Below are 25,424 nucleotides of genomic sequence, written 5' to 3'. Positions count from 1 at the left end.
TTTTGGGTGCAGTATGCATAACAGCAACGCAGTGGGGTGATGTAGAGAAGAATTATATGAGCTGGGGACGTAAGGGAACATAGGTGTGATCCATGTCAATAGTAGATAATTCATAGCTCGACCTATTATAGATGTCTGGTTGTTATAAGGGAGTAATAGAGTTAACTAGAGGAATGAAATAATAGAGTTTATTAGGGAAACTAATTATTATAAAATTTACTCGAGAATCATCAGTGGAGTTTACTAGAGAAAAAATAGTTTACTTGAAAAATTTAATAGTTTACTGTAGATGGTTAATAGAATTTACAAGAGAATGGGGTCACCGGTAATAAGATTTTACCAGAAAAACAGATCACTCGATAGTTTACTTGAGGAATGGATAGTAGCGAGTCCTTCAGTCCAAACGGTCTTTCCTAAGCAGATGGAAAATAGCGTCAGTAACAGAAATTAGATGACATTGTTAAACTGACAGGGTTAATGTTTGTATTATATATTGGGTGATGTACAAAGCATTCATGTTTTCACACATCCTCAGGTAAGCGCAGGTGATATGACCCCGTTGCACAGGTAAGGTCGATTCTTATTTCCCTTGTTGGTTGATTGAGGCACCTGTGTGTGTGTACTGTACATTAATCTGTTGCATCTCGTTCTTGTTAACTTCCGATCCCACTAAGTTTGCCTCCTGACAGTAGTTAATGAAGGCTGTATTAAACCTCTCCCATATCAGAACTCTATCCCATGTTGAATTAAATCCTCCAGTTTGGTTATATGATTTGTCCATTGACCCCATTTAAAAAAATTTATCGTACGTCCACCAGCCAAGTGCGTTATTCCTTTATTTTTCCTCGTATTCAGCATGCATGAAATTGGGATTCATTTAATTGGAAGAGTAATTGATGGTCATTAATGAAGAACAAAAAATTATTAGTGTAAAAATAGGATGTTCTAAAATTCGCCGCGTTTTGATTTGTAGGTTAGGTTAGCTTTTAAGGTAGTCATACAACGTCACTAGAAGACTTCTACTGTAGACTCACCAACAGAATTGTCTAAAGAAGTTGATTGTATTGTCTAAAAAAACTGATTGTATGGCTGATTTTCTGGTATTTCATTGAAGCCTCCAGTACGATAGTTTGGATGAGCCACGGTGGCAATTTTGAAGCCAAGGAGGAAAGTTCTCGGGAAAAAATTCGAGGTTATGGACCGATTTGTTGGTCAGTTGTTTGTTGGCAGTGTAGTTGACGGTCTGGAAAGCTGTATAAGAGGTATAAGTGTTATATAAATTCAACTTCATTTTGCCTGCTTTTGATTGGAGCCCAGGGACTTATATATAGGCGACTGAGGGAAGGATGGTGTGGTAAGAACATGAGTGTGCTTGAATAGACAAATTCCTTGAGATCCTGCATCCATATTTACGAAGTTTGTATTGAAACTGGGTGTAAGATTAATTTATTCTTTAGCCTTCACTCACAGATATTATAAACATTAAATCAGAGGAAATCCGAAATCAAAACTCAGATAAATATTACTCGCCAGTGGACACTATTATACATCCCTAACTCGAACCCTGTTAATGTCACCCAGCACAGGATACGGCACCAGTCATAATCATCTCCCAGAAATACACTAGATGGAAGAGTTTAAAAATTAGGATTGTTGGGATCACCACACAGGATAGGCTACAGCGTTCATCGTCACCACCACCACCACCTTGTCACTGATGCATCGAGTGGGAGATTCGGAATTAGAAACTGGAAAACCATATCAACACAGCAAAATAATCACACATTCATTTAACACCATCGACACGATTTTTTTTTCTTTTTTCTTAAGCGTTACCAGAAGATTTTTGTTTCTCTCAGGACCTATTGAGTTGTGAAATGTTTAATGAGAGATATCTAACCCCTCCAGTTAAAAAGGCATATCATAAAGCCTGTTCTGAACTTTCTTAAACAGGAAAAATGAACGAAATGGAGAAGCAAGAGGAGGAGAGAGGAAGTAGGAGAGAGGAGGAGGAGGGGAAGGGAAGGAGAGAAGAGGAGGAGAAGGCTGAGAAATGCCCTCCAGACCCACAACAACACAAGCTACCACAACTACCAACATTCCCGCCAGCCCTGTCAAGAGTGTATAAGAGGATGGTGGTTGGACTAGATCAGTTTAGGTAAGAGAGAGAGAGAGAAAGCAATACATTTATCCCATGGGTGTTGAGAGGGTGAGGGAGGGAAATCTCTATCTATCTATCTATTGCCAGACGCCTCAATCCCGCTTGGGGTGGCCACAAACAAATCGCCTCCAAGTCGCCCTGTCCCCCGCCATTTCACTCCCCTGCTCCCAACTCACACCCCCCTCTAAAAAGGGAAGGTGAGAAAGATAGAAAGACGGGACGGGAAAATGAGGAGAAAAGAAGGGTGGGAAGACATGATGAGGGAGAAGGGAGAGGGGTGGACAGAGGGAGGGAAACCAGGAAGGAGGAGGAAATAGGAACACAAGGGGAAGGATGTGAAAGGAGGTAAGAATGGAGGAAACGAGTAAGAGAAAGTGAGGAGAGAGGAGGAAAGAAAAAAAAAAATCCTTCCCACTCTCCCATGACTGCCTCGCCATTATTTCCCTGCCCTCATATTTCTCCCTAAATCCTCCCCTCCCAGTCCCCCGTCTCTCTCTCTCTCTCTCTCTCTCTCTCTCTCTCTCTCTCTCGTAATGTGATTTATTATAATGGATATCGATTATCATTGTTATTTTTATTATTATTGTTATTATTTGTAGTAGCACTAGTAGGATAATAGTACCGGTAGTAGTAGTAGTAGGAATAGTAATAATAATAGGTATTGAAGTAGTAGTAGTAGAAATGCATATGAAAAAGTGTTATAATACTTAATGATTTCTTTCCCAGACACAGTGAGGGTGATGGTGTGTGGTGGTGTGTGTTTATGGTGTTGATGGCGGCAGCTGTGATGACCAGGCTTCACTACATCACCACACCTTATAATGTGGTGTGAGTAATGATTAACTCCTTCCCTCCCCCCGCCCCCTTCTCTCTTCATGATTATTTTGTGTTTTTGCATCATTTTTCATTAATTCCTCTTGCTGGCTCCCTTCAACCTCCGTCTCTTCGCCGCACTGTTGCATTTTTCTCTCTCCGGTTGCTACTTCAATGGTCACTGTTTCTCTGAACTGTGTGCTTGCATCCTTCCATCACTACGGCGGGCGCGTAGCACCCGTCAGTCAGCAAACCACTCATTCTTTTTCTGTCCAATTCTCTAATACAAGAGTGAAGTGATACTCTCACTTCTTCATGTATGCAATAGGTCATCACTGAAACTGTCTTCCTTCCTACTGCCTATGACCTCCAGTCTTTTAAAAGCAGTGTCTCAAGACATCTCGAAATGAATGGTTCTTGAATCTGGCTCTCTGTTTTTGTATTTATATTTTTTATTCGAAGGAACGGTCATGCGATCTTCTGGCCTTTGATTTCTTCATCCTTTCAATTAAAAGAAGAGAGAGAGAATAAGGTTTTGCTGCTGCTGCTGATGATGATAATGTTGATGTTGATAATGATGTTGATGCTGACATGATGTTGGTACAGGTGGGATGAGGCGCACTTCGGCAAGATGGTTGGCTGGTACATCAACAGGACTTTCTTCACTGACGTTCATCCCCCTGGCGGCAAGGTACACAACTTTTATCTATTTATCATTATATCTATCTCCATCTGTCTGCCTGTTTATCTGTATGTATGTATCTGTCTATCTATCTGTGTATCTGTCTATCTGTTTTTTTCACTGAGGGATGGGAAGCTTACTTTTTTGTAATTATATGTAAACGTTTTTAGTTCGTATATTTTTCTTCTCTTGCTCTCAGGAACCTTCATCTCATCCTTAGGCGGAAAAAGAGGTTAGGTTGATGATGGTGACTGATGATGATGATGATGATAATAATGATGATGGTGATTTAGAATATGTAAATTTTTTTAATAGTATTTCATCTCTATTTTCATTTGCGTGTATTTTTTTTTTTTTTTTTTAATTTCGAAAGATGTGTTAGTTGAGAATATAATGGTTTATTTTTAACTGCTGAGGTTGATCTATGGGTGAGCTTAGTAAAGGTCATGGTATTTGAGAGAGAGAGAGAGAGAGAGAGAGAGAGAGAGAGAGAGAGAGAGAAAATGTAGGTAAAAAAAAAGAGGAATGAGATAAGACGAAGTATATAAAGGAAGGTTCTTCAAATGTGTGTGTGTGTGTGTGTGTGTGTGTGTGTGTGTGTGTGAGAGAGAGAGAGAGACTACGATATGATTTCAGCCTTACGTTACCTCTCCTTTTCCTCACCTTTCACCTTTCCTCCTCTTCGCTACCTCATTCCCTCTCCCATCCCTCTCCCTCTCCTCATTCCTCTCCCTCCCCCTCCCCCTCCCCTCCCCCTCTTTCCTTCCCACTTCCTCCTTTCCATACCTCATTCATAATATTCTTACCAATATCCTTTTCCGAATCTCCCCTACCTTTTCCATTCCCTTCCTTTTTCTCTCATTTTCTCTCCCTCACCCTTCTTCCTCCAACCCTGCCCTTTGGGTTCCCTCTTCTTCTCTCACCTCCTCTCCTCTCCTCTCTCCTCTCCTTTCCTCTCCTCTCCTCTCCTCTCCTCTCCTCTCTCTCTCTCTCTCTCTCTCTCTCTCTCTCTCTCTCTCTCTCCTCTCCTCTCCTCTCCTCTCCTCTCCTCTCCTCTCTCTCTCTCTTCCCTCCTTTCCCTTTTTTCCCCTCCCTCATCCTTTCCTCTTTCCCTCCTATGCTCCATCACTGACCTAGTTTTGCCTCCCTCCCCTCTTCCCTTCCCTTTCCTCCTTCCCCTCCCTCCCCTCTTCCCTTCCCGTTCCTCCTTCCCCCCCCCTCCTTTCTCTCTCCCCATCCTCCTCCCCCAATCCCTCCACCCTTCCTCACCTGCCCTTATTTTTTTTTTAATCTTTCTTTTTACTGATAAAAGGATTAGTTATCATTAATGTTTTATCACTCGTTATGTAGTTGTGTTTGTGTACGTAAGAGTATGTGTACGTGGGGAGATGGTTTTGTGTGTGTGTTTTTGTGTGCTCATGTGTGTGTGTCTTTGTAATGTTGTGTATATTTGCGTGTTTGGGTGTATGTATAATTGTTGAATTTTGTGTTTGAGTGTGTGTGTGTGGGGGAGGGGGGGTTTGTGCAAGATAAAGCCTTTGGGTGTACGTAGATTCAGCAGTGCCCTTTGTGTGTGTGTGTGTGTGTGTGTGTGTGTGTGTGTGTGTGTATGTGTGTGTGTGTGTGTGTGTGTGTGTGTGTATATAGCAGAGAGCTTGTGGGTGTAGACATTAAAGTGGATACACTCATGTATACACCAGTGTCTGTGTAGGTGGTAGTGGTTGTAGTGTAGTAACCTTCATTGATTCACTACTCTGCTCTGTTCTACCCTACCCTACTCTTCTACAACTACTACTACTGCTGCTACTATTACTACTACTACTACTACCACTACTACTACTACTACTACAACTACTACTACTATTGGGGATTGGAAGGAAAAGACTGCATGGTGATGATGATGATGATGATGATGATGATGAAGAGTATTGCGTCTGTGTTGTATTGCAGTTGTGTTGCAGCTGCTGTTGATTCTGACTGTGATAATAATGATGATGAAGTGTTGCATTTGTGTTGAATATTGCATCTGTGTTGAGTATTGCATCAGTGTTGAACATTGCCCGTGTATTGCAGCTGCTGTTGACGCTGTTTGGCCGCTTGGGTGGGTACAACGGAACGCACTCCTTCGCCGCCCCCAACGTCCCCTATGACGGTTACCAGGGCATTATGCACATGAGGGTGGTATGTACGATTTACACACACACACACACACACACACACACACACACACACACACACACACACACACACACACACACACACACACACGCCACCTTTACCTGTTAGACTTTATTTTTAGCACCTTTACCATTATTTCTTCTCTTCACAGCACTTCTTCGTGATTAGCGCCCTCCTCTTGTGTTAATTTTTTACTTATAGCTGCATGACTGAATGAGGCAGTGCTGTGACTCTACCTGCTTTCCATCACACTTCTTCGTGACTATCATCACGAGTGCTAATCTTCTGCCAAAACTGAGTGCTGAAGAGAGATGGCAATTTTAGGTCATGTTAAAGGGAAGAGAGCTTGATAATTACAACTACAGCGATGCACAAGGATTAACTACAGGGGTGTGCACTCTACCTACAAGTACAGCTACAACTAACAACTCTAACTACAGGGGTGTGCACTCTAACTACACCTACCAACTCTCACTACAGGGGTGTGCACTCTACCTACAAGTACAGCTACAACTAACAACTCTAACTACATGGGTGTGCACTCTAACTACATCTACCAACTCTCACTACAGGGGTGTGCACTGCTAGGGGCTGGGATGGTACCCCTGGGATTCCACTCCGTCTGGACCCTCACCCACTGCCTGCCCTCCGCCACCATCGCCGCCACTCTCATTGTTTTTGGTATGTACACAGTTTGCAAAGGCTCCAACCACTTTACCGGCTTTCCAATAATTTCCCTATAATTTCCAACAACTTTCCCATAATTTCCAACAAAATTTCCATCTTTTCCAACAATATTCCCTTCTTTCCAACAATATCCAACAACTTTCCCATCATTCCACATGATTTCCAACATCATTTCCAAAAACTTTCCCGTCTCTCAACAAAATCTAATAACTTTCCATCTTTTCACACCATTCCCAACAATTTCCCTATAATTTCCAACAACTTTTCCATCTTTCCAACACCTTCCAACAACTTTGCATAAATAGTCTGTACGTTTTCATTGTCGTTACGTATTTGGCGTTCATTCAAATATATTTCGGTTAATTTGAATCTTTAACGTCATTCTGCCGCCTTTCGTCTCGGCTTCCCCCTTCTCATACGCTCTACTTCTCTGTTCATCATTTATATCAGTCACATATGTATATAAAAAAAAGATATATAATTGCATAGGTCACATCATATATATATCAGTCACATATATGTATAAAAAGGTATATAATTCTGTAGGTCACATTTCGATAGAGCAGAATTCTGACCTACCCATGAAAACTGATATTGTTGGCTAGGGTAGATGGAAAAGATGATGGAAGCGATATAGGAATTATAGGAGTTATGCATTCACTACTACTTGGCCCTCCTATCTACTTATCTACTTACCTACCTACCTACCTACTGACCTGCTTACCTACGTACTTACTGACCTACTTACAGAGGTAGGGACGATTACACTGAGCAAGTTCATACTGCTGGACCCACCGCTGTTCTTCTTTATGATGGCCGCCTTCCACGCCCTCACCCTCACCCACGCCCTCAGGCACAGGTGAGAGAGAGAGAGAGAGAGAGAGAGAGAGAGAAAGGGTGGGGACATGGATTTTGTTCTGAAGGCTTGAGTGAAGGAGAAAAAGTTTGTGTGTGTGTGTGTGTGTGTGTGTGTGTGTGTGTGTGTGTGTGTGTGTGTAGGGAGAGAGAGAGTTTATGGAAGGTGTAAGAGAGAGGAAGGGGAGGGTTATAATAAGTAAATAAATAAATAATGAATTAAAACGTAAATTGGGGAAACAGTTATGAAAGAAATGCAGAGAGAGAGAGAGTTCATCCATACTGACCTTCACTTATCGTTATTCATTTTATCATTCAGTTCTATATATACCGCACCCCATTTTGGTGATGATGATGATGATGATGATTAGATATACGGTAGCTATAGAAGGGATATGATAATAGTAGTAATAGTAGCAGTAATATTGATAATGAGTAGCAGTAGTAGTAGTAATAGTAGTAGTTATTGTAGCCCCACGTTCATCTGAAATGTGAACCCAGTAGACTGCAGGCTTACTCTGTCCTCACCCTACAGTCAGTCATTCTTTTTATGGGGGGGATAGAGAGTTGAGGGACGTTTGTATAACCAGGCAGTGCACCCGTCTGGTTATATGAGTGCCACCACGTGAAGGCGTCCCTCTTTAATGATGATAATGACACAATAATGATGGTGGTGATGATGATGATTATTTTCTCCACGCGCCCACAGACCGTTCTCCTTCGCGTGGTGGGCTGCGTTGGGCTACTGCGGGGCGTCTCTTGGCTGTGTGATGAGCGTGAAATTCGTCGGCGTGTTTATCGTGATGCTGGTTGGCGTGCACACAGCCCTGCATCTGTGGACACTGCTGGGAAACCCTCATGTGTCGCTGGTACGTCACACACACACACACACACACACACACTGATACGATTTTTATGCATCTGCATATATCAGTTTATACCCTTTTATCACCAGTTTTCATGCCTGTTTTTTCTTTCAGGTGGAATTTACGAAGCATTTACTGGCCCGAGCTGTGTGTCTTATAGTCCTCCCTGCGAGCATCTACATCTCCGTTTTCTTTATCCACGATCAGCTGCTGGACAGAGCGTAATAAATAAAAATGATTACTATTTTTTTTCCATGGGTATACTAAAAAGCAAGCATATTATTTTCAAACGATGTAAAAAAAAAAAAAAAATCTCTTCTTTTCCCAGGAAGTAAGAAAAACTACGTGTATTGTTTATTTTATTCTTTATTTTTGTTTTATTCTTTCCAGGATGACGGAGTTCGCGGCAGAGGAGGCCCACTTCAGCCCGGGGTTCCAGATGCACTTGAAGAATAGCTCATTAAACAATATCACGCAGCCCAGGGGTACGGTGTTATTATTATTATTGCAGTGAGGTTGGATGGTGAGGATATGGAGAATGTGAGTGCATTCAAGTACTTGGGTAGTGTGATGAGTAAGGATGGAACTTTGGTGGATGAAGTACGTGAAAGGGTACAGCAGGGAAGGAAGGTTGTTGGCACACTGAAAGCAGTGATGAGAAATAGGGAGGTGAGTATGGAAGTTAAGAAGTCACTGCATGATGGTATTGTGATCCCTACCCTGACGTATGGAAGCGAGGCGTGGACCTTGCAAGAGGGGAACAAGTCAAGAGTGAGAGCAGTGGAAATGAGTTACTTGAGAGGAGCATGTGGAGTGACATGGAGGGACAGGTTGACGAATGAAGAAGTGAAGGAACGTTGTGGGGTAGATGTGGATGTGGTTGAAAAGATTAGGAGAAATACACTGAGGTGGTTTGGACATGTGGAGAGGATGGAGAATGAAAGACTGACTAAGAGGGTGTATGTAGGTGAGGTGGAGGGAGGGAGAGGGAGGGGTAGACCGAGGATGAGGTGGAGGGATGGAGTTGAGAGGTATATGAGGGAGGGGGGGGTGAGTTGGGGGGAGGGGAGTCAAATGGTGGGTGACAGAGTGACTTGGAGGCGTTTTGTCTGCGGCCACCCTTTGCGGGATTAGGGCGTCGGGCTATAGATAGATAGTGTGGTGATCATTATTGTTATTATTGCTACTACTACTACTACCACCACCACCACCACCATTACTACTACTACTGCTACTACTACTAAAACCTTACCATTCCCCTTCCTTCATCAGATGTAGCATATGGCAGCTTGATCACCCTACGCAACGCCAACCTCGCCGGCGTCTACCTACACAGCCACAACCTCACCTACCCCGCCACCCGCCTCCCCAAGAACATGCAGCAGGTGACGGGCTTCAGGGCCAAGGACCTTAACAACTACTTGTGAGTGGTTTAGGAAGAGGTTATGTGGGGTTAGGGTTGTGGGTGGATGGGTATGGATGTGTGGGGGTAGGTGTGGGTGTGGGTAGGTGTGTGGTTTTGATGATGTTGATGATAATGATGAAAATGCTGATAATTATGCTGCTGCTGCTGCTAAAAAGGATAATTCTGATGCTAATGATGCTAAAAACGATGATTCTGATGCTAATGATGATACTAATGATTCTGTACAGCAAAGTGTTATTCCCTGAGGATGACCCGGACCAAAGCAACGGGTTCTACAGCGGCGAGGTGGAGTGGCTGCGTCAGGGGGATTGGGTGAGGCTGTACCATCTCACCACAGGGGCCCTCCTCTCCTGTGGCCGCAATAGGTCACTCGTCACACGCAAACACAACATTGTATACGCTAAGCCTTATGTACGTTTGTGTGTGTGTGAGAGAGAGAGAGAGAGAGAGAGTGTGTGTGTGTGTGTACGAGTATTCATCAGATTTTCATTCTTCCACTGCTCATTTCACGTAGCTTACTGGTAGAAAAAGGCAGTACTATGGCTCTACATCCTTTCCATAGCGCTTCTTCGTGACTAGCACCCTATTCTAGTGTTACTCTTGCTACAACTGAGTATTCAAGATGGAGAGATGCCACACTTAGACCAGCTTAGTGTGAAAGGAGTATAGTGTTTATATAGATTGATTTATATCTCACCTCGTCCTCTCCTGGTGTATAATTCTCCACCTCATCCTCGCTCTCCATCACAGAACCTCACCAAGCCAGAGAACCTTGAACCCTACGATGTGTTCAAGGATGAGACCAAGACCAGTCGGGTTTCTAGCGCCACGGTGAGAGTCGAAGCGTTTTTGTGTGTGTGTGTGTGTGTGTGTGTGTGTGTGTGTGTGTGTGTGTGTGTTTTTCATGAGTTTTTATTTGTTTTTTTTATTTCTTGTTAATGTGTTTTTTTCATGAGTTTATTTTTTCTATTGAGTTTTTTTTTTTTTTTTTTGGGGGGGTTATTTCATAGTTCCTTTTTGTTTATCTGTTTGTGTGTCAGTTTATATTGATTAGTTAGCTAGTCTCGTACATGCCAGCCTGCCTACCTGCTTGCTTACCAAACTGTCTGCCTACCTTCCTGTCTGCCTACCTACCTGCCTGCTTACCTACCTACCTTCCTGCCTACCCGACCCTGCCTTCTTGCGTACTCACAGCTACCTACCTACCAAACTTCCTGCCTATCTGCCTAATATATACCTGCCTGCCTACATAATTACACATACCTGCCTGCCTACCTGCCTAATTACATTTTTTTTTATGTGTCCATATACCTGTCCACCTATGTAATTACACACCTGCCTAATTACCACGTTCCTGCCTAATTACCACGTGTTCCTGCCTAATTACCTTGACCTTCTTCCCGTACAGGTGACCCCGTGGCAGATGTGGCGCGTGCATGTAGAGGGAGGGCAGGCCGGGGCGAGGGTAAGCACGCTGGATTCTCGCATCAAGTTTCTTTGTGTACCACGCCACTGTGCTCTCACGTGGTCCCTCGCTCCGCTGCCTCTCTCCTGGTGAGTGTGGAGAGAGAGAGAGAGAGAGAGAGAGAGGTTCTGAGATATGTAATAAGATCCGTTGCAAATTAGTCTCAGTTAATTAATCTATTGTACTTTGACCCCTAATTGACCTAGTGTAATTTGACCCCTAATTGACCTAGCGTAATTTGACCCCTAATTGACCTACTGTGATTTGACCCCTAATTGACCTAGTATAATTTGACCCCTAATTGACCTAGTGTAATTTGACCCCTAATTGACCTAGTGTAATTTGACACCTAATTAACCTTGTGTAATTTGACACCTAATTGACCTAGTGTAATTTGACCCCTAAATGACCTTGTGTAATTTGACACCTAATTAACCTTGTGTAATTTGACACCTAATTAACCTAGTGTAATTTGACCCCTAAATGACCTCGTTTCCGGCAGGGGAGGAGGTCAGGCGGAGATCACGTGCTCCAACAACCTACAGGACCCATACACGAACTGGATGGTGGAGCAGCACGTCAACCCGTATGGTAGGTCACACGGGGTCACATAGGGTCACACGGGGTCACATAGGGTCACACAGGGTCACATAGGGGGAGATGGATAGAGGAAAGATGATCAAATATGAATAGGAGAGAGAGAGAGAGAGAGAATGGTGGGAAAGCATACAATAAGGCAATTACGTGAATAAAGACGGGAATAAGAGAGAGAGAGACAGACAGACAGACTGCCAGACGGAGACCGATAGACAGAGAGACAGAGGGGGGGGTAGAATAGATGCAGTAAAGACAATCAGATGAATAAAAATAATGAATAAATTGAGAGTAAATAAATGAAGACAGGTGTGACTCAGGTGACCAGGTAAAATGAATGACTCGGCTGTTATTCATCATTCACGTGGAGTAATTAGAGCACCTGTAATGAAGGGCTAATTAAGAGGAAGACCTGATTAATGGACGAATCTCTCTCTCTCTCTCTCTCTCTCTTTAATTCATGTTTTCTGTTTTTAAATCCTATCCATCTTGAATAGTAGATTTTATGATGATGATGAAGATGAAGGTGACGACAGTTATGATGATGACGATGACGACGACGATGAAGGTGATGGTGATGACGACGATAAAGGTGATGATGATGATGGTTATGATAATGGTGATGATGATGACGACGACAAAGGTGATGATGGTGGTAATGATGATGATGACAATGATGACGATAAAGGTGATGATGATGATAGTGGTGGTGATAATGATGGTGATGATGATGATGATGATTTCTTCGGGTCGTCTCCTTTAGGCTTGTATCCCTGCTTTGCTTGGCCCGTTGTTGTTGTTGTTGTTGTTGTTTGTTATTTCCAACCCTCTGAGGCTCCACAAAGGTCATGTGCCCGCTCCCTCACTCTCGCTTTAATTCGCTCACTTTCTCACCCCACCTCCCCCTCTCTCTCTCACTTGGTTTCTCTCCCTTGATTCTCTCTTTAATTCGCTCACCCTCCCCTCCTCTCTCTCTCTCTCTCTCTCAGTCCATTTAACCATCTATATCAGCGAGTATCTTATTAATCGATAAAACGATCCATCTATCTATCTATCTATCCATCTATCTGTCTATCTATGTATCTATCTATCTATTTATCCACAGTGAAGAACGCCACCTACAACCACCTTCGCACCAGCTTCGTGACCCGTCTGGTAGAAACGCACCAAGTGATGACGTGGGTGAACGCCAGACTGAAGCCGGCAGGAGAGGACAGATTTAACGCACACAGGCCCTGGATGTGGCCCGTTTGTTACAAGGTGAGAGAGAGAGAGAGAGAGAGAGAGAGAGAGAGAGAGAGAGAGAGAGAGGCTTGTATCTTGTTTTGAAGGATTGAGTTGAGGAGGAAAATTGTGTGTGTGTGTGTGTGTGTGTGTGTGAGAGAGAGAGAGAGCCATGTATCTTTACTGAAGGATCGAGTTAATGAGGAAAATTATGTGTGTGTGTGTGTGTGTGTGTGTGTGAGAGAGAGAGAGAGTCAGCCCACACAAAATTACACTATTTTTCCTGTACATTCTCATAGCTTTACCTTTAGAAATGATATACCATTTTCCTCTCTGCCTTTTTTATATTTATCCTGAGATTTTAACTTTTCGTATTTTTCTCATTTTGCATTTATTTATTTATGTAATATTTTGTACTAATTTATCTCTTTTAATTTCTGTACATACTTCATTTCTTTTCTAAATAATGGGTATTTTTCAGAATTCACGATTTTAACATTAATTTAATTCTTCGTTTTTTTTACTTTATATTCCTGTGTAATTTCAAGTTTGGCGCGTACTTCTTGCCAGTCCGCCTCGTTTTCTTTTTTCATTTCTATTTTTTTTGGGTCTGGCTTCGTTCCCACCGCATTTTTCGTAATATATGTTTTTTTCGGCTTTTTTTTTTTTTTTATGCTACTTGTCATTTTTCCTCGCAGTCTCAAGTGTGGTATGACGTCAATTTCCGTATAGTGCTTCTTGGCAACCCTCTCGTGTTTTGGGTCAATCTCGTCTTCCTGTTGGTCGCGCCCGCCATCTTGCTACACCACCAGTACACCGTCAAGAGGAACAAGAGGCACAAAGAGGAAGGTGAGAGACTTGGAGTAAACGTTTAATGTTGTATGCTTGGGTGTAGGTCTTTATTTGTGGGTGTAATTAAGGTTGTAGTGTGTGTGTGTGTGTGTGTGTGTGTGTGTGTGTGTGTGTGTGTGTGTGTGTGTGTGTGTGTGAGGGAAATGAAGGAGGAAGGAATGGAGGGTGAGGAAGGAAACGATGTGTGTGTGTGTGTGTGTGTGTGTGTGTGTGTGTGTGAAATGAAGAAGGAGGGAATGGAGAGTGAGGAAGGAAACGATGTGTGTGTGTGTGTGTGTGTGTGTGTGTGTGTGTGTCGGTGGGGGGACTAAAACTTTGAAAATTAATAAGACGCTTTCCCCATGTGCCTTTTGTGTTAAAGTTGCACAGTCAAAGGTGGCCCGGTTACTACAACAAAACCCCCACGAGTTAAATTATGCAGGGACGGTGGCAGATCTGGCGGCTTGCTATAAACCATGCTGTCATTTTGTTAACCACAGGATACAGCAAAATACAGTAGGCTCAGACGTACAAAAATGACAATGATTAGATGGATCTGTAGTGCGTCCTTGAATGCGAGGCCTGGGGGGGAGCTAGGATTACGATTGAAGGGTTGAGAGGAAGGATGGGACTGGAGTGTATTGGTGTTGTGATGAAGGGTAGACTGAGAGGAAGGATGGGACTGGAGTATATTGGTGTTGTGATGAAGGGTAGATTGAGATGGTTTAGGCATGTGGAGAGGATGGAGGATGACAGTTGGGTGTGGAGGTTGAGCAGTGTGAACGTCGGCGGTAGGGTTGCGAGAGGCAGACCGAGAAAGACCTGGGGTGATGTTATAGTGTGTGACTTCAGGGATAAAGGACTGAATAAGGAGGCTGCCAGAGATCGAGCAGCGTGGAGAGCCGCCATTATAGGGTTGCGAGAGGGAGACGAAAAAAACCTGGGGTGATGTTATAGTGTGTGACTTCAGGGATAAAAGGCTGAATAAGGAGGCTGCCAGAGATCGAGCAGCGTGGAGAGCCGCCATTATAGGGTTGCGAGAGGGAGATGAAAAAAAACCTGGGGTGATGTTATAGTGTGTGACTTCAGGGATAAAAGGCTGAATAAGGAGGCTGCCAGAGATCGAGCAGCGTGGAGAGCCGCCATTAGGGTACCTTTTGTGTCGCTTTCAGATCCGGAGAGGCGAGAGAGGCTGGTGTTTGCGTGTAGGTGGTTGTTGCTGGGTTACCTCTTCCACTACCTCCCCTTCTACACCATGGACCGCATCCTCTACTACCATCACTACTTCCCAGCACTGCAGTTCTCCTCCATGCTGACGGGTTGGTAGTGAGGATTGTGATGTGGGGAGAGTAGAGGGAGAAATGATGACTGGAAATGAGTAAATAATAGTAGTAATAATGATGATAATAACAATAATAATAATAATAATGATGATGATGATGATGATGTGGTGAGAGTAGAGGGAGAAATGACTGAAAATGCGTAAATAATAATAGTAATAATAATGATAATAATAATGATGATGATGATAGTAGTAGTAGTAGTGTTAGTGTTAATAATAGTACTCTTCAACTACCACTTCCACTACTACCACTACTACTACTGCTGCTACTATTACTACTACTACTACTACTACTACTAGGTGTGGTGGTGGGTGAGCTGCTTGAGAGACTGGCTAGGAGAGTACCTACCAAGAGAGCCACACCTGTGTTCACCTGGGCCCTTGGAATCTTCATTGCTCTCATTATTTACAGGTAAGGAGAGAGAGAGAGAGAGAGAGAGAGAGAGAGAGAGAGAGAGAGAGAGAGAGAGAGAGAATTATCGAAGAAGTGTGTAGAATAAAGAAAGAAGAACGTTGTAGAGAGTGAGACAGTAAATAAGGAAGTGTTGAGAAAGAGAGAGAGGGAGGGAGGGAGGGAGAGAGAGAGTTTGTGTGAGAGTGTGTGTGTGTGTGTGTGTGTCTAGTTTTTTCGATTAATCCCTAAATCATATAAAAAAGAATGACCATAACAACTCAGTTAATCCCACCATTATCTCTCCTTCAGTTTTCGTCTCTTTTTCTTATATATTTTTCTCTCTTCTTCAATTTCCATCTCTTTTTCTTATATATTTTGCTCTCTTCTTCAATTTCCATCTCTTTTTCTTATATATTTTTCTCTTCTTCAATTTCCATCTCTTTTTTGTTATATATTTTTCTCCCTTCTCCAGCTTCTACCTCTTCTGCTACGTCGGGTACGGCCATACCACCGTCAGCGGCTTCAATCCCGACAACTCCACCTTCAGGCATCTCCGGGCGTTTGAACAGTGGGAGATATAACGGTTTTTTCATATTGCTTCGTTCATTTAGAAGAATTGTGTCATTTTTCGTTTTATTTGGTGTAATTTAGCGTGTTTCTTTTCCCTCTGCTCTCTCTCTCTCTCTCTCTCTCTCTCTCTCTCTCTCTCTCTCTGCGGATTAGTAATAAATTCCCCAGTTCCTGTTTATCTTATTTCTCTCTCTCTCTCTCTCTCTCTCTCTCTCTCTCTCTCTCTCTCTCTCTCAGTTAGTAATAAATGTAATCAGCAGCTAAATGAAGAAATAAGTAGAGTTAGTAATGTTATTGTACTCTTTGTGATATGTATTGTTGAAGTAAATATTTGTTCGTTTGTGTTGTTTTACTGTTACCACAATAATAATAATGATAGTAGTAGTAGTAGTAATAGTAGTAGTAGCAGTAGTAGTAATAGTTGTAGCTGTAGTAGTAGTGGTAGTAGTAATAGTAGTTGTAGCAGTGGTAATAGTTGTAGTAGTAGTAGTAGGCTAATGTTGGTAATAGTAGTGGTGGTAGTAGTAGTAGTAGTAGTAGTAGTAAACATCTTCAGACCTGCCCCAGACACCCGACTGGCGCCTGAATCCACTTGACCACATGGGAAACAGCTGCTCATTGTGTAAAATTTGACGCCATGTATGTTGGTATCTTATCTGTGTGTGTGTGTGTGTGTGTGTGTGTGTGTGTGTGTGTGTGTGTGAGAGAGAGAGAGAGAGAGAGAGAGAGAGAGAGAGAGAGAGAGAGAAGGCGTTAGTGAGTCCCTTATCTGGTTAATTAACGGATAAGACAGGAGCTTGTGAGGTGGAGACAGGATTCCATGGGCTTTACTGGCCTGTCGATGAGTGTGTGGCCCATCTGTGTCCTTCCCATGGCTTAGGATCGCCAGGCTTCGAAATGCAGGATCCGAACATCTTGAACGAATCTTAAAGGCGGTGTCTCGAGTTTGTTCAGTTTTATTGGAAGGGATGAGAGAAAGAGAGAGAGAGTGTGTGTGTGTGTGTGTGTGTGAATAGATGGTGAAAGAGGTAGAGATGGTGGTGATGGTGGTGGTGGTGGTAATGGTGATTATGATAATGATGGTGGTGGTGATGACGATGATGATGCTTGTGATAATGATGATGATAGTGGTGGTGATGATGATGATGATGATGCTGCCACACCACCTTACGTTAACGATATCACTGGGTTAGTCTGTCTGTCAGGCGTGGAGGAAATGAACTGATAAGAGTGAGCCAGTGTGACCTCACCCTGGATAAGTCACACTAATTCCTGGGTCATTATCTTCCTGTCACACTTTTCCCGTCACTTATAATCACTCTATTTACATACTCCTTTCATCTTAACTTGGCCCAGTTTTTCGTACCTTTGCATTTTCTTTCACATGAGTGGCAGAATAAGGCAATGCTGTGGCTCTACATCCTGTCCATAACACTTCTTCGTGACTAGCATCCTGTTCTAGTTCAGCATTCAGTATGAAGGAATGGCAGTTGTAGGGCATGTGGAGAGGATGGGGAGTGAGGGACTGACTAGGAGAGTGTGTGAGAGAGGTGGAGGGGGGGAGAGGAAGGAGGAGACCAAGGATGAGATGGAGGGATGGAATGGAGAGGTATTATGAGAGAGGGGGGGGTATAAGCTGGGGGGTAGGGCAGCGAAATGGCAGGGGACAGGGCGACATGGAGGCGATTGGTTTGTGGCCACCCCTTTCGGGATTAAGGCGTCTGGTAAAAGATAGATAGATAGATAGATAAAAAGGAGTGTAGTCAGGCTTCCAGACGATAGCTATCATTAACTCATCTACTATATCTATCTAACTATCTATCTATCTATCTGTAAATATAGTCACAGGCTTATAAAACGTGTGCCCAGTGGACTGCAGGCTGGAGTTACCCCCTCCTGCCTCTCACCATCCTCCTGTTCGGGGATAGGGAGGGAGTTGAGGGACGTTTGTTTAACTGGGCCGCACCACCACACAGGTATATCAGTGCCATCACGTGAAGGCGTCCCTCTAATTGCAGATAAACAATAACAAGAAGCAACTCGCCCTCCATCACTCGCTCAATAGAAGCCTTAAAGCAGAGGGACCAGGGAGGGAGAGAGAGAGGGAGAGAGAGAGAGAGAGAGAGATTTGTGCGGGGAAGAGGAAGAATGGGTTTTTAGAAAAATGAGAGAGAGAGAGAGAGAGAACTTGGAATACTTAGGAACACACACACACACACACACACACACACACACACACACACACACACACACAGCTTGAGGAAGTGAAGTAAGTGGATGTAACAGTAAGGTGTAACAGACAAAATAAATCGCTTAGGAGAAGGTGTTGGGGAGAATATCAAAGGTATAGTAAAACGCATTGATAATTCGTTGTCTTATTACTTTATTTAAATGGATTACTGGTTGAGATATTCTGTACTCCTTCCACCTTAACTTGGCCCAGATTATCGTCCTTTTGGAGCTTATTTCACGTATTTCAGTGGCATGGGTCTACGTCCTTCCCATAGCACTTCTTCGTGACTAGCATCGTATTCTAGTATTACTTCAAGGTGGAAATTTTAGGCCAAGTTAGAGTGAAAAGAGTGTAGCATGTGATAGTAAGTACAGGTTATATTACATTATTATTATTATTATTATTATTATTATTATTATTATTATTATTGCTTTTATTATTATTATTATTATTAAAATAGCTCATTCTTTCCACTCACATTTTCTTCTTACTTTTTTTCTTTCATTTTTTAATCAGGAACTACGCTACAAGAATCACAGACATTTGCCCTGTACAGACGGCTAACTTATATCTTTTTTATTATAGATAGATAGAGACTGATAGATTAAAAGGTAATATACAGTAGATATTAATAGATTTTAAGTATGTATTGGTTATGTATTTATCTGTTTATTTAGTTATTATACACTTTTGCATAAAGGAGTCAAAGAGTGGAAGCCTGCATGAGAGAGAGAGAGAGAGAGAGAGAGAGAGAGAGAGAGAGAGGAGGAGGAGGGGGGAGACTAAGATGCATTCATTTCGAGACGCCTGGAGACATCGTAAAAGATTGGAGGTCGTAGACAGGGGGAGAAGTAAGAGTGGTTGAACCTGCCCCAAACCAACCCATAGATCTGAACCCACTAAACCACCAGGACTGTACTGTAGGGGTAGGGCCCGCGTCCTCATCGGGTAAGGAAGCTCCCTAACACCTCTTCCTTACCGATTTATTTTTGGGTGTGGCAGTCCTTTTGTACGCTATGTGTGCAGAGCGTGGCGATGTTGAAGGATTTTTTTTGAACAGTTCTGACAAAGCAAGGTATAATAAGCAAAATAAATCGCATAAGAATAGGTGTTAGGGAGATAAAAACCCTAAAATGTGTAGAAATAGGAGAGGAGAAGAAGCGTGAGGATTCCCGCAGCCATCTTGCCCTCAGTAAGGTAGAGTAAGCAAAATAAATCGCTAAGGAATAGGTGCTAGGGATATTAAAACCCTAAAATGTGTATATACAGGAGAGGAGAAGGGGGAGAATGAGCGTCAGGATTCCCGCCGCCGTCTTGCCGCCTCCGTTGCACTTGTCGCCGTCACATACACACACCTCCTTCATATACGTCCCCACCATCGACATCCAGCAGTTGTTCTTCTCTGACTTAGGATTCTCTTCGCTCGTCACGTCACTAACCGTACCGCAGAACAAGGAGTAGTTGGTGAGTTTGTCTGGGAGTGGAGCGAGAGAGAGCGAGCGTCAGTGTGGAGCGAGGTGGGGAGGAGTGTGAGTGTGGAGTGTGAGGTGGGAAGGAGTTTGGGTGTGGAGTGTGAGGTGGAAAGGAGTTTGGGTGTGGAGTGTGAGGTGGTAAGGAGTGTGGAGTGTGAGGTGGTGAGGGGTTTGGGTGTGGAGTGTGAGGTGGTGAGGAGTGTGAGTGTGGAGTGTGAGGTGGTGAGGAGTTTGAGTGTGGAGTGTGAGGTGGGAAGGGTGGTCTGTAGAGTGCGTGTAGATGATTATACTCTTTTCACTTCAACCCGGCCTAAAACTTGCATATGCATCTTAAATACTGATCCTAACAGGAGACTAACACTGGAATATGATGCTAGTCACGAGGAAGTGCTATGGAAAATAAGCTGTGTCGGTGAATTGACTTTTTGTACCACTGAACTAAAATAGGTCAGGGTATGATGAAAAGGGTATTGAATGCACACTATCTTAAGAGAGACAGACAGACAGAGAGAGGAATTTCCCGTGAGAGAGAGAGAGAGAGGAAGAGAAGAGAGAGAGAGGGGAGAGAGAACATGCCTCCCTTCCCCCCCGTACTCACTATCAATGTTGTACCAGTTCCACCTGATGCACTGTGACCCCTTGACCTTACAGGTGTGGTGGCAGGAGTGGGTGGCGCAGTACAGGTCGAGCTGGGTCAGGTTGGGCGGGTTGGAGTTGTCTGGGGGGGTGTTAGGAAGTTTAGATGGGGTTAGATTGGGTTAGGAGGGTGGGTTGGGTGGATGAGGGGAGGTTAGGCTGGGATAGGAGGGTGGGTTGGACTGGGTTAGGAGAGGCCAGCTTTGGTTGGGTGGGTTATATTAGTTAACTTAGGTTAGACTTAGTTAGGGGGCTGGTATATATATTGCATCTCAAAATGGACGGATCTTGACTTTGGCTGTTTTATTATTGTTATTATTATTATTATTATTATTATTATTATTATTGTTGTTGTTGTTGTTATGTTTTGATATGTTTTACCCCGCGTTGGTTGGTTGGTTTGTGTCTGTCTGTCAGCAGGATTACTCAAAAGGTTATGGACGGATTTTGATGAAATTTTGTGGAAGGGTGGGCCATGGGCCAAGGAAGAAATGATTATATTTTGGACCGGATCCGGATCCGGAGTATCCCTCACAATACTCGTATCTTCAAGGGTTCTCGATAATTTTCAATGAAATTTTTTGAGGAGGTGGGTCATAATCCAAAAAAGAATTGATTAAATTTTGCGGTGGATCCGATCCGGATCCGGATACTGTATCAACGGATCCGGATCACGATCCTTTTTAATGGCATTGGCGGAGGTATGGGCTCTGTGAGTCGCATTCTAGTTATTATTTTAGGACGGAAGAATCTTGCGGGCTTCTGGAGTTGGGCTTCTTCATTCTTGCGTGCACACACACACACACACACACACACACACACACACACACACACACACACACACACACACACACACACACACACACACACACGTACATTACCTGTGTGTATAACTGGATATATACAGGGTTGTGCCTCGCCCAGCCTGTCAACCACGTGGTCCTCACAATTGATGCTCTCGTTCGTCCCCACCCACGTGAAGTTGTAGCACGTGCGCATACCTGGCGGGTTAGAAGGGTTAGAAGAGCTGTTAGGGAAGGTTAGAAGGGTTAGAGAGAATTTTAGGGAAAGTTAGAAGGGTTAGAAGAGGTGGTAGGGAAGGTTGGAAGGGTCAGAGAGAATTTTAGGGAAAGTTAGTAAGGGTTAGAAGGGTAGAAGAGGTGGAAGGGAAGGTTAGAAAGGTTAGAGAGAATTTTAGGGAAAGTTAGAACAGTTAGAGAGAATTTTAGGAAAAGTTAGAAGGATTAGAGAGAATTTTAGGGAAAGTTAGAAGGGTTAGAGAGAATTTTAGGGAAAGTTAGAAGGGTTAGAGAGAATTTTAGGGAAGTTAGAAGGGTTAGAGAGAATTTTAGGGAAGTTAGAAGGGTTAGAGAGAATTTTAGGGAAAGTTAGAAGGGTTAGAGAGAATTTTAGGGAAAGTTAGAAGGGTTAGAGAATTTTAGGGAAGTTAGAAGGGTTAGAGAGAATTTGAGGGAAGTTAGAAAGGGTTAGAGAGAATTTTAGGGAAAGTTAGAGAGAATTTTAGGAAGTTAGAAGGGTTAGAGAGAATTTTAGGGAAGGTTAGAAGGGTTAGAGAGAATTTGAGGGAAGGTTAGAAGGGTTAGAGAGAATTTTAGGGAAGTTAGAAGGGTTAGAGAGAATTTTAGGGAAAGAAAGGGTTAGGAGGGTTTTTAGAAGGATTGTGTTTGGGAATCTCTCTCTCTCTCTCTCTCTCTCTAAGTAGCCTTATAATGTACCAGTTTTATATATCTACCTGTCTATCTATTTATCTATCTACATGTATCTATTTATCTATCTAAATATCTGTCACTATGCGTATATCTATCAGTGTCCGTCTATCTGAATCTATCTTCCTCCCTCTCTTCCTCACTTCCTTTTCCTCTTTCTTTCTTTCTTTCTTTCTTTCACTTCCTCTCTCTAATGAGCGAGTGAGCCAGACAGAGCGGCGTAACCATCACCATATATCAGTGTTTAATTTTGGACCTTATGCATCCCATATATAAGGTTGATTTTTGAGAGTTTTTGCAATGCCGGTTCGGACTGTCTTCCCCCTGGCTTTAAAACTAGCTCACTCTCTCTCTCTCTCACCCAAGCTTGCTGTAAGAGGTTTGCAAACACTCTCTCACTTGTCCTCGCTTTCAGCATTCGTGTCTCACTTTAAAACAGTCTCTCTCTCTCTCTCTCTCTCTCTCTCTCTCTCTCTCTCTCTCTCTCTCTCTCACTGAAATTGGTTGTCACTTTAGATGAATTTTCTTTGTCAGTGATCTCTCTCTCTCTCTCTCTCTCTCTCTCTCTCTCTCGATTTTCACGAAGGTAGGTAGGTTGGCAAGCAAGTAGGTAGATATGCAGGTATGAGGGTAAGAAGAGAGAGAGAGACAGAGAGAGAGAGACAGGGAGAGAGAGAGAGAGAGAGACAGGGAGAGAGAGAGAGAGAGAGAGAGAGAGACAGGGAGAGAGAGAGAGAGTCTAATTCAGCGTCCACAGGTTTAACTCGTAATTGACCTTAATTAACCTGTCTAATTAGCTAAAGGCCTGATAACCTCTAATTATCCCTTATCGTTATCGCTGCCTTATCTCGCCCTTTGTGGTGCTTGGCGGGGCATGTGTGTCACTTACTGATAACGCTGATAACGAAGAATTTAATAAGATTTGAGGTAACGGTGTAATTCCTTCGCTTTCATAACGTTTTTATTTACTCATTTATTTATTTTTCATTCTATACGTCTAGATTTTATTATTTATTGAAACGGATCATTCAAATAGATATGACGTAAATTGTTAACTCTTCTCTAATATGTTTTTTTTTTTTCTTTGTCATTTTTGAATTTTATGCCTCCAGAGTATTGTTTTATATTTCCGATAACTGATAACGGATAAAATTAATTACTAGAAATGACGTAAAGCCGCAGCTCCAGTCTAATTAATATTATTATTATTATTGGTCTGTATCTTTAAACGTATTTTGTTAATTTACTGATAACTGATAATTAAACGAGACATGACAACGATAAATGAGGTAAATACGTAACTCCTCTCCAGTAATTTTTTTTTTTTTTTATTGGTCATACCGCCAGAGAATTTTGCTGATATACTGATAACGTATAATTTAGCGTGACATGACGTAATGCCGTTATCCTTCACTAACTTTTAATTATTTTACTCTGTACCATACCTGTGGAGAGAATGGAGAATGAAAGACTGACTAACAGGGTGTATGTAGGTGAAGTGGAGGGAGGGGGAAGACCGAGGATGAGGTGGAGGGATGGAGTTGAGAGGTATATGAGGAAGGGGGGAGTGAGCTGGGGGGAGGGCAGTCAAATGGTGGGTGACAGCGACTTCGAGGCGTTACGTGTGCGACCACCCTTTGTGGGATTAGGGCGTCGGTCTGTAGATAGATAGATAGATAGACCTTCACCCTTATTTTGACAATTTACTGATTATTAATAGCGGATAATTTACCGAGACATGACAGTAATTAAAAAAAAAAACTCCTTACCATCTTGTCCAGCCGCGGTGGGGAAGGTGATGAGGAGGTATGATGACGTCACGAGGAGGAGGAGCCACCCCGACACCCGCAAATCCAACATGGCCGACTTCTGTTTACTTTCTGGCACTGTCTTGGGTTTTTAGATTTTTCTGGTGTTTTTAGAGATATTTTTAGCAGTTTGAAGTAGATGAAAATTATATTAGTGTTTTTTTAATGGAAATGTGGAAGAATAATGTGTATTTATAACTCGGTTGTCTGTAAATATATGAAAATTACTATATTTGCATTCACACACACACACACACACACACACACACACACACACACACACACACACACACACACACACAGGATTTTGACTTTTCTTAGGTTCCTTGGAAGTGTAAGTTTTGAAAATAAGTCCACACAGACTGGAATGATTAAGAATATGCCGCGGTTTTCTCAGTCTTTTTGATGTTCATGCAATTCGATTTTTTGAAACGCCACTCATAGGAAGTAAAGCTTCATCGTTAAGGTATTTCTCTCGTCACGTTCCTCATCGTCTCCAAATCGTTATATATTCGGGTTCAGGTCTTCCCTTTGCGTTCTTCGTTCAGAGTTATTTTTCATACCTCACTCTTTACCTTAATTCCTTCAACGATACAGGTTATGTTTTTTTTTCGTTGTAGTTATTATCCATATGATTTTTTTTTAAAGAATTCACTTTTTTTGTACCGATTTTTTCACTTGTGTTTTTGTATCAGTTATTTCCCTCTCTCAAAAAAAAAAAAAGAAAAAGTTTTGAGAGACTGGAATATATAAATCGGTACGTGCCGTCAAAAAAAGGTTAATTGAGACAGAATTTGGTTTCCTTTCAAACTTCCTCACTATATTCACTGGTTTTAGGCACATCACTTCCTGTTTCAGTGCTACGTGTTTTATCTTTTCGTATTTCTCTTTCTCATTTTTTTTTCTCTCTCTCATCACACCTAGCCTAATATTCGTGTTGGTTAAGGAAGCTCCCTAACACCTAACACCTTTTCTTTAACGATTTATTTTTGGATATGGGTGGTAAATGTCGTTTTGTACGTTACTTATGCAGGGTAGGATGATAATGGAAGGATTTAGGTAGCAGAAGAGGACAGTAAGGTGGAATAAGCAAATAAATCGCTTAGGAAAAGGTGTTAGGGAGCGTCCTTACCCACGGGAGTACCAGCTCTACACTCTCCTCTCTCTAATTGCGCTTAAAGAGAAAGACCGTGACAGAATTTCGATAAGATACGGGCGATAAGGACGATAAGCATTTCTTTCTTGTCAGTTACGGATTTATTTTCGCCCCCCCCCCTCGTCGAGTGTGTGTGTGTGTGTGTGTGTGTGTGTGTGTGTGTGTGTGTGTGTGTTATGGGTCTACTTTGCGATTTTTTCTGAGTTTCACCTAATTTGCAATGATTCTCTCTCTCTCTCTCTCTCTCTCTCGTAAAACGCACGCATACCATAAAGCACAGATCCTCCGTAAATCACACACACAC

General features: G+C 42.7%; 2 protein-coding genes across 2 annotated transcripts; one reads left to right on the top strand and one right to left on the bottom strand.

Moving 5' to 3' along the window:
• The first annotated feature begins 500 nt into the window (after positions 1-500).
• LOC145402171 (protein O-mannosyl-transferase 2-like) lies at positions 501-16,167 on the top strand. Its single transcript, XM_080274288.1, has 19 exons — positions 501-535; positions 2,888-2,989; positions 3,581-3,665; positions 5,730-5,837; positions 6,407-6,515; positions 7,272-7,380; positions 8,086-8,245; positions 8,357-8,463; positions 8,633-8,727; positions 9,515-9,665; positions 9,896-10,079; positions 10,419-10,499; positions 11,077-11,222; positions 11,636-11,724; positions 12,833-12,987; positions 13,650-13,800; positions 14,955-15,101; positions 15,425-15,536; positions 15,991-16,167. The coding sequence occupies exons 1-19, from the start codon at positions 501-503 to the stop codon at positions 16,097-16,099; spliced, it is 2,235 nt and encodes a 744-aa protein (XP_080130414.1). The 3' UTR covers positions 16,100-16,167.
• A 3,404-nt stretch (positions 16,168-19,571) lies between these two features.
• On the bottom strand, positions 19,572-24,016 carry LOC145402170 (uncharacterized). Its single transcript, XM_080274286.1, has 4 exons — positions 23,926-24,016; positions 21,302-21,430; positions 20,392-20,511; positions 19,572-19,795 (listed from the first exon to the last, which is right to left on the bottom strand). Exons 1-4 carry the CDS (start codon positions 24,014-24,016, stop codon positions 19,572-19,574), a joined length of 564 nt encoding a protein of 187 aa, XP_080130412.1.
• Positions 24,017-25,424: the final 1,408 nt, after the last annotated feature.

This window comes from Coenobita brevimanus, chromosome 57 (genome assembly GCF_032717465.1).
Source record: "Coenobita brevimanus isolate Jiangsu-jjx chromosome 57, ASM3271746v2, whole genome shotgun sequence".
NCBI lineage: Eukaryota > Metazoa > Arthropoda > Malacostraca > Decapoda > Coenobitidae > Coenobita > Coenobita brevimanus.
The sequence above is the reverse complement of the archived record's forward strand: the minus strand, read 5'-3'. Positions and strand labels throughout refer to the sequence as shown.